Source organism: Phalacrocorax carbo, chromosome 1 (assembly GCF_963921805.1).
Source record: "Phalacrocorax carbo chromosome 1, bPhaCar2.1, whole genome shotgun sequence".
Classification (NCBI taxonomy): domain Eukaryota; kingdom Metazoa; phylum Chordata; class Aves; order Suliformes; family Phalacrocoracidae; genus Phalacrocorax; species Phalacrocorax carbo.
In genome coordinates this window covers 97,728,963-97,744,638 of record NC_087513.1, presented here as the reverse complement: position 1 = coordinate 97,744,638, position 15,676 = coordinate 97,728,963, and the positions used below count along the sequence as shown (strand labels likewise).

The 15,676-nt window shown below is 45.6% G+C and overlaps 1 protein-coding gene across 1 annotated transcript in view; it reads right to left on the bottom strand.

Moving 5' to 3' along the window:
- Positions 1-7,175: 7,175 nt before the first annotated feature.
- CD96 (CD96 molecule) overlaps positions 7,176-15,676 on the bottom strand; it is a 32,876-nt gene continuing 24,375 nt past the window's right edge. Inside the window, exons 12-16 of the mRNA XM_064468327.1 lie at positions 14,001-14,078; positions 12,019-12,099; positions 11,291-11,380; positions 10,055-10,178; positions 7,176-8,538 (exon numbers count right to left, since the gene is read on the bottom strand). Coding sequence (XP_064324397.1) covers positions 8,430-8,538; positions 10,055-10,178; positions 11,291-11,380; positions 12,019-12,099; positions 14,001-14,078 — 482 coding nt within the window. The 3' untranslated portion in view covers positions 7,176-8,429. The remainder of the gene's footprint in view (positions 8,539-10,054; positions 10,179-11,290; positions 11,381-12,018; positions 12,100-14,000; positions 14,079-15,676) is intronic.

Below are 15,676 nucleotides of genomic sequence, written 5' to 3'. Positions count from 1 at the left end.
AGCCCTCTCGGGAGAGCGGCTGGCAGGCGCGGAGCCGGCGGGGCCGGAAGGCACGCGGGAAGAAAGGAACGGACTTTTGCTTTTCCCGTCAATAACCTGCTTTGCATACACACGGCAATATTTTGAGCTATCATACGGAATTATAAGCAAAGCACAACCAGCTTTGCATTTCAGGCTTGCTCTCTACTACCCAGTCAGACACGTACATTTTGACACCCGCAGATGCGTGTCCCGATGTCATTGCATGGGTCTGTCTGTGGGGGAAAAGGTAAAACCACCTCTGTGTCACCTTGTTGTGGGAAGTACTTGTCACAGTACATCTGCAACACCTGAAAGACCCATCACCATCGGTTTTCTCCTCTTTCTGCACCACCTAATTGATGAAACCAGAATAGTGTCTGTCACATAGTGTCAGAGGAGAGGAACAGAGGGGCCTGGGACTAGAGAAACGTCAGTTGAGGGACAAAATGTCCTCTTGCCACAGGTGGCACCACACAGGGCTCCTAAGTCCTAGTCACCCCAAATTCAAACCCCTTTGAGCCGGCTGGCTCGCCCTTCCCTGCTGATGGCACCAGCTGTGAAGCTTTGCATGTACCTGTGAGTTTCTACTACTGCACTGTGTGGTGACACGCTGTGTGGTGATGCGCTCACCTGTTCAGCGTGAATGCGCGGGCACTCACGCACGCACGCGCACACAGCTACCCCAAGTGTACCAGGAAATGGCTGTGAGCTTGGATTCTGATATTGACTCTACTGTAGCACCAGAGGAGTTACCCCCAACGTAGGACCAACGCCATGGTTTTACGATGTCGACTGGTTAGTAAGTATTAGCTGGAGCAGTTTATGTCCTGCGCCTGACAAGCGTCAACACCACAGCGGAAGACTTAAGGATCAAGATGCAGCGGCCTCAATCCCTTCCACCCGCTCTTTCAGCAATTCCCTTTCCCCAGCAGTCTCCCACTCTGCCTTCCACTGCATTTATCTGTCGGGTAAAGCATTTCGTCCAAAACAATTTCTGGATTTGCTGCGACGGACAAAAGGGATCCTCTAAGGTGTCTTTTTTCTCCCTTGCATTGTTACATATCTTTGAAGGATAATGCTTTGTGAGGAAGTTCTCTTAACTGCTTCTTACAAATATGTACAAAGGTATTATTTCCCGACTCTTCACCCAGGACATAGAGACAACCAGGTATACAACACTGAAGTCCACTGCATCATATGCTAGTGAAAAAAAACAAACATTGCTCTGAAAGATAATTTTTCACTGTCAGATTACTAAAGGCTGAATACTAAATACCAAGGGTATATAGTTCAGAAGTCCTCTGTTTTGTCTGTAAGGAAGTATTTTTTAAATAAGTGGATATTTCTCATTTGGTGTATTCAAGTTTACACATTAGTCATAGAATGTTTTCATTAATACACAGTAAAACTGCTAATTGAACTATATAAAGTATGTATAAACTTAATGTATGTGTAAATATGTATACATTAAGTAAGTATTTTCACCTAATACATCCAGAATCTATCTCCTTCCATAAATTTGCATTTTCCTTTTCAAGGAAGGGAACAAAGGCGTTTTGCTTTTAGAGCTTTGATACTGAAAAACCTTTAAACCAGTGCAATTTCAATACTAGGTTTTTCACAAAGCACTCCTGACCTAGGACTCCTCACCCTCGAGGCGGAATACGGGGGAGACGTTTCGATCCTTCCAGCTGTCCTGCAGCTCTGCTCCCCCTTCCTGTTAAGACTGCCTAGTACGCGTTCCTCTGATGTAGGAGAGACCAGGCCACATTATTCAAAGCCATAGGTATGGGTTCATAAACATTTTCTCTTGTAATTAAATTTATATCTTGAATTGAAAGAAGGGTTGTTATGTGGGAGCTCCAACATTTTTAACTGGTGACACTACTGGTCCATATCCCTGCAAGTCTATCTTCTTTAAATCACTACTTTACTTCACGAGTGACATTCCTACCCTTGCGGCTTGGGACTGCCCAGCAAACCAGCACATGGGAACTCCTTAAACACCGTTAGCAACCACGGCTGCTTTACGGCTTAACTCTCCAGGGTGGGGAGGCTTTGCAGCACAGGGATAGCCAATTCACTGAGGTTGGCATGTTCTCAAGAACATCTTTGTGCATTTGGGGCAGTACTTCACTGTGGTCATTGAACCTGAACACTGAAGCTGTAGTCTAGAGCCAAAACTATTAGGGCTGAGCTCTGAGACGGTACTTTTGGTGTTTTTGCCAGGCCCCATCCTGCATTTCCCATCTTTCAAATGACATAAAGAAGATGGAGTGCATATGACAGACAGCAGAGTGTGAAGGGGAGCAGCTAGGGTGTGCTCTGGTGTGGGAAAGGGAGTCTAACTGCCACTACTTTGGGCAGTAGCCTCCGCCAGGAGAGTAGGTCTTGGCAGTCCACTGCCGTCATCAGATCAGCTAGAAAGGAGGGGGACTAAAGGTGGAGTGGGAATACTCTCAAACGTGCTCCCTTCACAGCCTCCCAAAAGTCTCTGACTCTTTGCCATCACTTTTTAATAGTCGTGGAGCACATGACAGCATCAGCGTACTCCAACGCTCCCACAGCACAATGACTTTTTCACTTGCTCACAGCTAGTTTCAGCATCCCCACGCTATGATGTGCAGCATGAGTACACCCTGGCTCTTGTGGTTAGGATGCTTTCTAGACCTGCAAGCAGCAAAGGACACTTAGACCATGCAGGACGGCAACAGCTCAAAACCAGAATGACGAGAGAATGAGGAGATGCATCCTTTCAGCACTGCAGAGTGAGACTTCAGCTGTGAGCATCGGGTGCAATGCACAGATACTTGCCAGCAGTAACTGCTAGAAGAATTTTCCTATGGTCCAAAAATCCTTCTCATGCTTTTCTTGAAAAGAAGAGCATTAAATTGCCCATTCCCTTCCCCAAAACCTCAACCTCTTTCCATCTCCGCAAAACTCTGTAATTTTGTTCTGTAATCAGTACCAAACCCTGCAATGATGTCCATTAATTGCAGTGGCCAGAGGGAACCAATGCACATTAATAATACAATTTTATTTTCCACAGACTAAACCCACAAAATATCTAGGGTCTCATCACTTGAGACTGTTCAAATGCTCCACTTCAAGCATGTGTTTAAGCGGCTGCAAAAATGAATGCCTAAGCAGGCTGGAAAAACATCATATTACTGACTCTTTTTTTTTTTTTTTTTTTAATTCCATGTCAAGGTCAGTAGGTTGTTGGGTTTTTCCATGTTTCTGGAGTAGTCAAGTATGAATCACTCAGCAATGAGGATGGCCTCACTAAAACTTTACTATCCATTTTTCCCCACTGATTATACAGTCGTATTTATGCCTGATGTGGATTTACTGAAGGAGCTCAGCTAGTCCCTTGTGCCTCGGTGCGGAGTACAAGCCAATGTCATGGGCAGCCCAGACAACATAGCAGCTCAAATCCCAACCCCATACCCCCTAACCCTCCTATTTTCAAATACGTAGTAAAAAGATTAGCTGTGCGGATCAGGCCGATGCTATTTAAGCACTAAGAGGCATATGGGCCTCGCTGGTAGCCAATTCCAAGCACACAAATGTGTTTTATTTCGTTTTTAACACATGGCTCTCTGACTGCCATATACAGAATATAAACCCAGGACGATGAAGTTTTAAAAGTGCTTTAAAGCAACTGAAAACAAGTTGATAACATCAAGTGCTACCGGGAGCGTAGCCTCCTTCTCCTTACCGTGTTGGACACCCTAATAACACATGTCCCATTATTCAACAGGGCGCACTGCTACTGGTAAAAAGCTTTCAGTTAATGTTTTCAAAATCTTCCGTTTCGGTCCAGAAATCTACTGTGCCATGTAAATTCCAAATCCTTACATGCAATTCATCAGCAGACAATAGATCAAATAAGTTATTGAAATGGCTTCTGTCTCATCCGTGTGCTTTAAAGGTCACTTTGCTACTGATGAGGAGAAAACTGCAGGATTCACTCTCACGGAGAGAAGCTAACTGCTCAGCATTTCATGTAAGTATACTCAGACTCTTCCAAGCTGTTCATTACCATTTTTACCCTGACTGTAATGGAATTATTTAACATTTAAAACCATCAGGTACACTCAATCACAAAGCTCTGCAGCCATCACTGTGTTTAAAACGCCACTTCTTCAAGTGCAGTAGACCGAATAGCGCTGTTCATTCCCCATTTCACATTGAGTCAGAAAACCACCGCGCCTATCACAGCACTTTTTGCACTTCCTAAGTCCATTGCAAATACTTTGATGTCTGTCATATAATATATCCTTTGTAATATTGGCTTCCCCCCCTCTCTGTCCTAGCCTCGCTGTCAGTGCGTATCACTGCTTCTCTCTCTTGCCTTTGCTCATTTCTTTAGGCCAAGCCCCGGCATCTGCGAGTCACCTCTTTGACAATAGCAAGCTATTCGATACTTCATTTATACCACATGAGGGTGTTTCAAGCTGCGTAGGATGCCAGTGTTAATTTGGAAGTCCTCCTGTTTGGAAAGGAACCAAGGGGCGAACAGATCTCGTTTTTTCCACTGAATAAAAATCTTACCGGGGCAACCTGGTACAGGTGACTTTGAAAGGAAAGAGACAAAACGTTATACACTAGAAAACAGATGGAAGAGGAGTTTTAAAGACATAATCCGATGTTCTCTGAAATCAAATAATCTTTGCTGGGGGCTTCCCTGAGCTTTGTCTTGTCCTTAAGGAATCATTTTAAGTTTAATATGATTTTATATTATTTCTATTAAAATCTCCTTAGACAGGATTAAGGAATCATTATCCCCCTGCAGAGCTTTTTAGAAGCTTTCCTTGGCTTATTGCTCAAAGTTAATTGCAGAGTCAGAAAGAATTACCTACTAATATAAACAATAAACAAAACAAAATTTCTCCTTTGTATGCGGCTTCTTCTGGAGTTTTAGTGTACGCGGAGCTTGCTAACGTTTGCCTGCTCTAACACCTGATGGCTTTAACTGCAACGAAGACTACGTAAGGTAATTAATGCCCCATTCTGGTTAGCAAGTATAACTGCTGTACAGGGCTTTTTACATAATTAAAATGAAGCCGGAGCACTTCACAAGGCTTTCAACACAGCTGCAATGAGGAAAACCTCTCCCTAGAAGAAGAAACTCTGTGGGTCCATAATAAGATGGGCTCTTTCCCCAGGAAATCCCAGGAGGCAAGCCTGTTATCAGCAGCTGTGAACTAATGAGTCCAGCTCTGGGTTTGCCAGCAGCCTGCGCTCCCCACAGCCTGCTCCCAGGCACCGCCACGCTACCACCTGCGTTGCAACGCCTTGAGCATGCCATGCAACCTCTAAGGGCGCTTCTTAAATAAAGATGTCACGCTTAAATAATCACAGGACCAAAAGGTGCCTTGTAAGAAAAGCCACTGCAGTGCTGTTTAAAAAACAGACGTGTGATTCAGAGCGAGGCAAAAGGTAATTTAGGATACAGGAACAGGCATGCCAGTACCAGGGCATCCTGTAGGCTCAGAGCTGTCCCCGCTGCTGTCAGAGAGATGGAAGCTAGGCAGAGGCTGAGAACACCTGCCTGCCCCACGCACCCCACGGGCTCGGGGCTGGCAGCCTTTCCCCCGTCCCCGGTCAGCGGGGCCCAGCACCACCTGGGCGCAACAGGCAGGATCGCAAACTGCAGGGTGCTGGGAAAAGTCACTCACGCCACTGAAGTCCCCAGGCCCTGCCGCTGACTTCAGCGGGCATGTTAATAGCTAAAACCAAATTTATTGCTTTTATCTCCCCCACCCCTCCCGCCCCCCTGCCAATCCTGGACCAGTTGCTCTCTCCCCAGAAGCAGACAAAAACCACTCGTACATAAAACCACCTTGCTGCTTAGCTTTCCAGTGTGTTGCTTTTCCAGCCGCATAACGCACGTGTTAACTAACATATACAGCAGACCCAGATAAATTCACGGTATTACATTTGCGCTACACGAGACCTCAGATTCTGAGCCGGGTCTGCTTTACAGGTTTCATCGTGTCATGGAGTTGCATTTAGCAACTTAATGCTCGAGCTTCTTTTAAAAGAAATCTTTTCTAACCCCACACAGCAAGCTTTGAACGCCTTACTCTTATAGAAAAGCACGTGTCTGGAACCCCATATGCATCTTCAAGCACCTGGTGACTTCAGCCCGCCCGGCCGGCGCCCCGGCGGGGCGGGGCGGGGCGGGGCGGGGCGGGGCGGGGCGGGGCGGGGCCCCTCGCGCGCCGCCGGCTGCGGTGCTGCAGCGCCACCTGCTGGTCGGCGGCGGGAGCGCGGCTGCCGTGCCCGCCGGTATTTCCCCATGGCGGGGCGGTGTCCGTCTGTCCGAGGGAGACCCCCGCCCCGAGAGGCTGAAGGCGCTCTCAGCCAGGCGGGAGTCGCCCGGAGATCTTTCCCGTGCTGATGCAGCTGTGTGGGAGCATCAGCATCCCTCGGGGGCGGGTGGGTCAGGGAGCGGGACAGAGCTCCCGGTGGCTCTCCCTCCAGTCTGGCTCCGTCAGCAGGTAGCGGTGGAAATCACGCCAAGCCCGAATGCTTCTCAAGGCGACCTGCAAAACCTTAGCGTCGGAGGGACCATCGCAGGCATGAAGCAACGGAGGGGATGAAGGCATCTGTGATAACAAAATAACCCCTCTTCGACAGGTACGCTACTGACAGTCATCCTCATCTAATACCAAAGAAGAAAGTCCTGTCTTTCTGCATCCCTTGGAATATGACTATCCAGCTGGACTTTTTTTCTGATTTCTTTTCCTGAAGAACAAAAAGCTGCCTTTTTTTGCAGTGACTGATAGTATGGCAAAAGTTAAACTACTTTGCTTCTATAAACCCATATGGACAAGAAACACTCAAATTAGTATTGAACCTTCTGTGCATGCAAGGTCTGTGTAGTTTTGTGAGAAGGAAAATGTTTTCTGTTGAGGACAGCAATTCCTCTGATATGGATTTAGAACTGCTTGTGCTATAAGGTAAATAACAGTACCAAATACTTTAAAAAGGTCTGGCAAATCATTCTTTCCAGTAAGTCATTCATTCATCTAAAGTCCCAGGAAATACAGTGCTCTGAACCCTGATACTCATCGACCGGCATTTAGCAGTAAATAAGGCAAATGCCATTCTGAAATCAGAATACCAATTTTTAAGCTTGACATGATTGAATTTTAATTGATTTGCATTAATTACAGAAATACCATTGTGGTAACAATACATTTTCAAACAAGCTTGGAGGGACAGTTTCTTGGCTGGCTGAAGGTAATGTAAGACCACACTGCTGCCGACAGCAGTGCTCCTACTGCATCTCTTGCGCCTTGCGTTAGTGATCACACAGGTGCTGACCTGGCTTGAGAACTGTGCAGTGGGATGAGCTGATCCCACCCTCGGCATGGTCCTTTAATCACTAGTGTCAATGCGAAGACACACAGCCCAGGCAGGATAGGGCTAAGTCTGGACCATTCCTTCCACCAGCTTAAGCCACCTGGGAAAATACCCTTGAGGTCTTGAAAGATGTGGAGAGAGCAAATGACAGAAGCTTATTAAGAACAATGGGGAATAAAATGATTATATTCCTTTCTTTCTTCACATATACTGTAAATATAATTTCAGAAAAACAGACTCAAGACACTTTCCGTTATCTTTGGGGTTCCTTACTTACTTCAGTCCTTAAGCCTCTGGTCCACAGGTGGCTTGTAAATGAGCCCAAAGCTGACTCTTTCTCCTGACTTCACCAACAGTGGCTGGGTCTTCTTTACGAATGCTTCCACTGGGTCAGCACAGTGCCCTGTCATCTCACCAACACCCCACCACGATCCTGTGCTGCAACCCGGTGACAACAGATGCAGACTATTTTCTTTCCGTGTGAGGTGCTGATTATTTTTTGTTTAGTTTCACAGTGATAGAAAATCATATATTGGGTCATATTGGTCAATATGTTATAGTAAAAAATAATAATTGTAAGAATGGCTTATGGAGGGGTCAAAAATCTTGTGTTAAGCCAACATTTCCTGTGTAATTGTGATGTCCATACGGCAGAACCCAGAACCGTTGTCTTTATACACTTAGTAAAACAAAAAGCTGCAACTGCTCTTCAGGCAGGCTGGCGGAGTGATGTGTTAATCTGCTCCCATTAACAAGACAGGAAATTCCCAGGTGATCACCCAATTCAAATTAAGCACATGTAATCTCAAGGTGACAGGGATGCTCACAATGGTGTTAACATAATGCACACATAGAGATAGTTGGGATGAAGTGTGTCCTCAGGAGTGCTCAGCTTCCAACATTAATGTCATTTAGGCACTCTGAATTTTAATATGGGTCATTAACACCAAACTCCTGTAATCACTGTTTTAAAGACAGAGTCTTTTAAGTGTGTCAGTCTTCTGCGCACTACACAAGGGGTGTAGGTGATGTTAGAGGTTTTCCAGTTCATGGCAGGATGGGGGAGTCCCATCAGATTCCACCATGGAGAAGTACTTTATTGGAGGTGGCGGTGGCTTGAAAGACGGAGGTCTGTTCATACTGAAACAGAAGAGAGAAAAACACGCTGTCACACACAAGCCGTATAAAAGACTATTGTAAAATATTCACAGGAGGAGGTAGATGGACACTAAATCATTATAAGAGCACCTGACATTTGCTCTTACATACCGCAACTTCCCTGTGTCTGTTCTACAGCCCCAGTGCACCTGCCGGGATTCATTTGGCTTTCTCAGCTCCCACCTCACAGTTTTACTTTATTCATGCTTCAGAAAAATCAGATCATGGTCCTGGTGAACCATTCAAACCCCTCACAGGGATCTTTTGTTCACACGGCTCTCTGAAGGTATATTTAAAGACTTGTAACTTTTTTTTGGTCACTTTATAGGCCAAGATAAAGAAAGGTCCCATTGCAAATCAGTGAAAATGATCAATCCCATTTTTACTTTTGATATACAGGATTTGCAGTCCTGTTTCAAATGGGTTTTCCAGAACCACACGATTGATGCTTACCATGATTTTTCAAACATTTTAGTAATGTTAGTAAGATTAAAACTAATTGGCTCTTAGATACTGTTTTCATCAGTGGATCTCCGAGCGCTTTAGTAGGGAATTAAACTTTGGTAATAATTACAAACTCAGTGCTTCTTTGACTGGGATTAAGTTTCAGGTAGCCTGCTTTCACATACATTACTCACAACTCAAATAGTCTATCTTGCCCTAGAAGTACAATTTCATTAACGCATGTCCTCAAGTAACCATGCAACAAGAGAGAGCAAAATCAGCTTGCAGGGAGGCTAATAGAAGTGGGGGGCTCTGGGGTTAAAAATTGACTTGTATTCGTCCCTCACACCCTGATGCTGTACCGCAGCTTTTTTTTAAAGTTTGTTGTATAGATAACACACAGAACAGATGAAAGGACTGAGAATGCTCCACATTTCATACCTCTGTACGAAAAAAACAGCATTAGCGATCCACGTACTTAAAGGTCTTGTGCGCTATGGGTAGTCTCAAATGAAAATGCATAAATCCAATCAGGTGGGTTAGAGTTTGTGCTGTCCCCTTGTGCTGGTTTTGGCTGAGAAGGGGTTAATTCTCCTGAACGTGGGGAGAATTTTCCAGCTTCCCGCGCTCTGCCGCGTGGCGGGGGTGGGGGGGGTGGGGGGGTGTGGGCTGGGAGGGGCGGGGCCATGGCGGGGGCAGCTGACCCCGACTGGCCAATGGCAGGTTCATTCCATACCACGTGACACCATGACCAATATATTGAGGGGGGGCAGCTCGCGGCTCGGGAGCGGCACGGCGGCGGCCGTTCTTTCCCCCCCCCCCCTCCCCCGGGGCTTTGCGCCTCTCGTTGTTCTCCTTTACATTGCATTTCTGTTGTTTCTTTTAATTATTAAACTGTCCTTATCCCAACCCACGAGCGTTACCCTTCTGATTCTCTCCCCCATCTACCGGTGGGGGAGTGAGCGAGCGGCTGTGTGGGGCTGAGCTGCCGGCTAAACCACGACACCCCTGTGCCGTCCCTCTCACCCCTGGAGTTCCGCTCCAGAGTACTTACATCTCTTTCTGGTACTGACACCATTTCCTGATGCCTAAAGCTATTAGAACACTGCAGAAGAGGAGCAGGATGGCTACCACTGTTGACCAGGGGAAATGATGGGCTTTTATGTTCCTCATGCCACCTGGAAGGGACACGCAAGACAGAGCTCAGTCGAACGTCCTCTGGGAGGAGGAAAATCCGTGCTTGCTGCCTGTGGCTTGCTGCTCCCCACAGACACAGTACTGGTGACAACCCAGGCCCAAATCAATAGCGGACTGTCAGGTTCCCAGACTGAGGATCCCAAACTCTGAGTATTGCAGCCCTAATTTGTGGAATTAAACCACTTTTGTTCTGAGTGGGTTTGCAGGCTGATGTCAGCCACCCATTGGTTCACACACCAAGATTATTCAGGCACAGCCCAGCAAGCATTTCATCCAAAACACATTGGTTTTCTCTGTTCCCCTGTGAGCTTCTCCAGGAGAAGGAAGTGTGTAGTGAGTGGTGCAGCCCAGGTACAGCTGCCCACCCCAACCCTCCTTCCCACCAGCTTATTTTTCATGCTGTTGACACCAATCTCTGCCTAAATGTCTGTCCAAGGGCACAGCTGCCTTTTGAGGGGGGCTTTCGCTGGTGGAGCACCGACCCCACCTCCCCACAGCTGCCTCTCCCCGCCACGGTGCTGGGATCCCCCCACTGTCCCCTCCTGCACAGCCACTCTCGGGGGTGCTGGTGGCTGAAAGAAGTGGCCTCGGGGTCCTCCTTCAGCCATCATGGAGGACACAGAAGTGGGCTGGGTGCTAGAGAGAGCTGGAGCACAAGTGTCACTGAGCAATACAGCCCCAGTGTCACCTCCTGTTGTGCTGGCATCACGACCCTTTGCAAGGCTGGTCCTGCTGGCACATCACCCAGCCTGGGTCTTAGTCACAGTGGCAGCCAGTGCCATGGCTGGGCACCAAGTCTACCACACTGTATGAGCCATGAGTGGCCCCTGGGGTGTGTGAGCGGCCAGATTTTGCTACTGGAAGAAAACATACACTGGGGTGTTGCTTGCTGAGGCAAGGAGAAGGAAGGAATACCAACAGCCTGCAACAACCCATGGTGCAGGGATGTAGCTGCCATGGCCTATGTTCCTCTTCCCTTTTTTGAAATTCCTTGGCCAGATTTACATGATGCTCCAGGTTTTGTGCTTCTCCACTTTTCTTTTTTACTGCAACAGCACACTGAAAGAAGGGGATTTGTAGGATGATGTCTTACCAGTACTATTGAGCAGACTGCTGGTAGTAAAGAAATCTTTCACCTTGGTAACTGAAATTGGCTGGTCTGTGATGCTGAAGGACAGGTTACCTAAAAGGATATGGGCACAGAACATTTTTTAGTAACTTATTTGGGTGTTTTTTTTTTTAATGAAGGTGATGTTTAGAAGCCACCGTTATTCACCTTGCTGAGGACTGGAAATCAAATTCCAGAATCCAGGTGTCAGACTTCACTTGGGGGGACCCCTATGTTTTTGGCCTACAACCCAGTGTTAGACAAAAAATATGCTTTTACCAAATTAGAAAATATTAGAAGAAAGAAAGACTATTAGAAAACACCTATTAAGATGTTCCAGCAAGCCAGCACTGAGCTGCACAGCTGTGTGGGAGAATGATAAGCTTTTCGCCTCTTTGACAGTAATGAAAAAGCTAAAGATATTAAGTGGCTTACCAGCAACACAAAGAGTCTGCCTCTGCTGTGAAAGAGTGAAACCTCAGTCTCCTCTGTCGAGCACTGTGTCTGAACCACAAAAATCATCTTTCATCTGTTTGTAGACAGATATTTTCCCTTTCCTAATGCGGCTAAGCTACCCACATTTGAGATCAGTGCTGCCTAAGGATACATTCCTGTTTTTTCTAGCCATCTCTGTGTTCACGTGTTCCAAAAGAATAGCTAAAATATGTGACTAGACAAGTGCACAGCTTTTCCAGAGCTGCCATGGCACTTACGATGCACCAGGGTTGTGTTCTCAGAGGATCGCGTGGCATTCCTAAGGCTTTGTGGGGATTTGGTGGTGGAATCATTCAAATCTGGACAAAAAGAAATAAATATCCTTCAATTATCTTAAAAGCCTGTACATGACTGCTTCATTAGGTTTAACTGTGGCTATTTTATACCCTTCTCTTTTCTCTGATGCAAACAACAAATGAAATAACAGATACCTGAAAGTCTCTAGTATAAGTGCTGATTTATAAGTCCAAGAAAAAAAATCTATTGTTTAAATGGTGTAAATGAGGAACCGGACAGAGCTAGGAATATCTCTTTCTCATGAGATGCTGGTTCTGAATGAAATTGACCACTCGAGCCTGTATGTGTGTGTATATATATGTATGTATGTATGTATGTATTAAAAAGCCCTACCAAAATCAGTCCAATTTTAGGGCACTCCAAAAATTGACTGAGAGTTTTGGACATTAATTCAATTAAGTTCTTCTTTTCTCCTTGTTTATTAGGTGTTTAATTTTATGGGGATAAGCATGGTAGACCTGGCATTTTAAAAAGTTACATTAAAAAAAAGGACATACACTCAGAGATCCCATAACACCAACATACAGCATGCCGATGAGCATTACTTATTGTTATTTACATAATGTTATTCACATAACGGCTTGTGTTAGAACCTCAGAGGATTGAGCTGATAATGGTAATCCCTGTTGTACGAGCCCAATGGCCCTGGGAGGGCACAGGGAAACACATCAGCATGCCTCAGTGGGCGCACTGGTGCCCGTGCGCTCTGAAATTGCCCTCAGTTACAGCCGCCCGACTAAGGACCCTTGAAGGCTGTACCTCAGCTGGTGGCCAGGTGGGCATGGCTGTAGGGAAGCCAATGACTGGTGCATTGCACGGTACTTCCTGCAAATTATAGTGTAATTCAGAATGCTTTTAGCAAAAATTGTAACTAGCAAGCTGCGCAAGAGCAGGCTTGTGAAGCTTTAGAAGCTGTCACAGGGTTTTGGTCAAATCATGTGGTTGTGGGTTATACGCTGGTAAATAAGCATCCAAGTGCTGTCAAAAATATATTCAGAAAATGGAAAGCGGCTGCTATGTTCGCGCTTCAGCCAAAAGACAACTGCCATACAAATGCAAAAGTGCATTGACAGGTCCTGCCTGTTCCAAAAGCACAAAGGCAAACCAAGGTGTTAAAAAAGAAAACCACTTCTGGCTTTCTGCTGCTGTGCAGAGATTTTTCTGAAGGGAAAGGTTCATGAAAAAATGTCCACCCCTAGGTTGTTTTTTTTTTTTTTAATTGATTTATTGATCTTCAGTGAGGCTGCCTTTCAATGTTCTATTAGCCAGCCTTTATTGCCTCACATTATCTCATGATTTCATTGCTGCTCTGTGATTTTATTTAGCTTCTCCAGTAATTTATTTAATCTATAAATTCTCCTTGGTATACACTACATTTGCCTAGCAACTATCTCAATTTTAATATTATTGAATTAAACACGTCTAATAAAACCAGGATACTTAAATGCTTTTTGTTGCTCCTTTGCCATTGCAAATCCTTGATGGCTCGGAAAACTCAAGTCTTTATCCTCTAACTCAGTGCAACTCAGCAGGGGTGTTGCTTCTGTGAGGTACAGAAAAGCTGGTACAGATTATACCACCCAACTTTTGGCCTCTGCTCGGACACAACTTTTCCATGTTTAGTAATAATTTTTGCATGGCGATGTGATGACTATCAACTAGCAGCTGAAAATAATCACCACAGAGCCAATGTTCTTGGCAAAGGCATCACAAACTGAGGACCACGTAGAGCCAAGTACCTGCTGCTGTACTTTTTGCAAGATACTCCAGATCCCTGTGGATTTGCAACCCAACACTTGCTAAGCTGGTGCCACATCTGCAGCACCTGTATTTAGCTACATTTAGCTGCATAACTCCCCTGTTAACAGTCCTATGAAGCAAAGAAGATGCATCATCTACTCACACGGTGTTGTCAAACTCTCGTTGAATGCTGTGGGGCTGGCATAGCTTTTTGGCTCTGCAGTAGAAATCAGTGCTCCTGCTGAAAAACACACAACATTGTAAAAATTGCTGTAGAGTACCCTATCACTTGTTCTTCATTTTTCATTCTTTCTTCCCTGTCTCCTGACTAAAGAGGTCAAAGAGCTGTAACCTACTACTTGAAATGCTGGCTTCCCTCTGACAAGCACTACAAAATCCTGTGTCTAGTCTGTCACAAGCTAGAAACCCAAGAGGAGTTTGGTGAGACGGATAAATAAACTTTGAGAAAACATATGGGGCATTTAAGCATGCATTTTTGGATTTCAGCTGAGTTTCAGCTGAAACTCAGTAGTTCTGAGTACACTGGCTTGTTTCGACCTGAAGTCAATAGAGTGCAATGAACAAATGTACATAAATGAGAATTTAGGCAGAGTTCCACCAGCTCCAGTGAGATGAAACTGTTTTCCCAACTAGCAAAGAGTTTTGAAGAAGTTAGTGCACAGGAGTCACACCTGCAATGCCTGGTGCCAAATAACAATTTATTCAACATTTTCCGTTAAACTTTTTTGAAGTGCTAAGTATTCTAGATCAGAACTAGCTATTTATCTGATATTCAAACACAGACAGATGGTGGTTAGCAAGTAGACGTCAATTTTCCCAAGAGGTCTATTTCACATTTACAAAAAAAGAGTCCATCTTTCCTAACACCTGTCTCATTTTTGGAAAAGTACCATTAAGCCATCTGAACAAACCTGAGAAGGTGAAACGCAGCTGTAACCCAGCTCTCAAAGCCTGAGCATCACTGGGCTCAGGGATGAAGCTATTGTGGAAGCCAAGCAAGACCAGGCTGCAGTTTTTAACAGCCTCAGTTTTGCCTCCCCTCCTCCTTCTCCTGTCTGTATCTGTGCACTCTTCCTTCTTATCAATTCCCAGCTGTCCCTTGGATTTTCATTAAAAACTTGCAAAATAACAGGAACCGAATCAAATCCCTTTATACAATGGCAGACTTGGACTTGGCATCCTGACTTGGCTGCAGCCCAAAAGGCCTACTCAAGAAGCTGATGGTGGCACCAGTGTGGGAACCAGCAGTGAGCCGGAGAGGAAAAGCACTAACCTGTGGTTGGCACACCATGATTGCCACACATCAGGGGCACTGGTTAAAAGGCAGAAGTTTCCTGGGCTATTTACAGAAGAGAAATGGCTCAGCTCCAGCTTACATTATGACTTTGACCTCATACCTCCTCAACCAGTGAAGATGTATAATCCAGCAAGCAGAATCCTCTCTGTTCACATTGTGTATTTATAGCCTTCGTGGTGAAATTGCTTAAGACGCAAGGGCTTTCAGTCCATTTGGGCAAGTGCTTTGCTGCCCCACTGCAGCCAGTCTGGGCAAGTGTCTCTGCTTTGGGGGTGGGGAAGGCAGCATGAGAAGCAGCAAACTTCAATTTCAGTGCCGCTGCAATCTGCGTTCCCTCCATGGCACATCTTGGTCTAGCCTCTTCATGGCCCAAGGTTTTATATTAAGTGCTCTGGTAGGGCAGGACGAAGCCTTGTGTTCAGCATCTTCCTCCAGTATTACCCCCACACCCCCCATCTCATTACTTGCACATCTCTGGGTAAATACCGCTATAGCATTGTATAGGTTACGTGAAGTGAAGA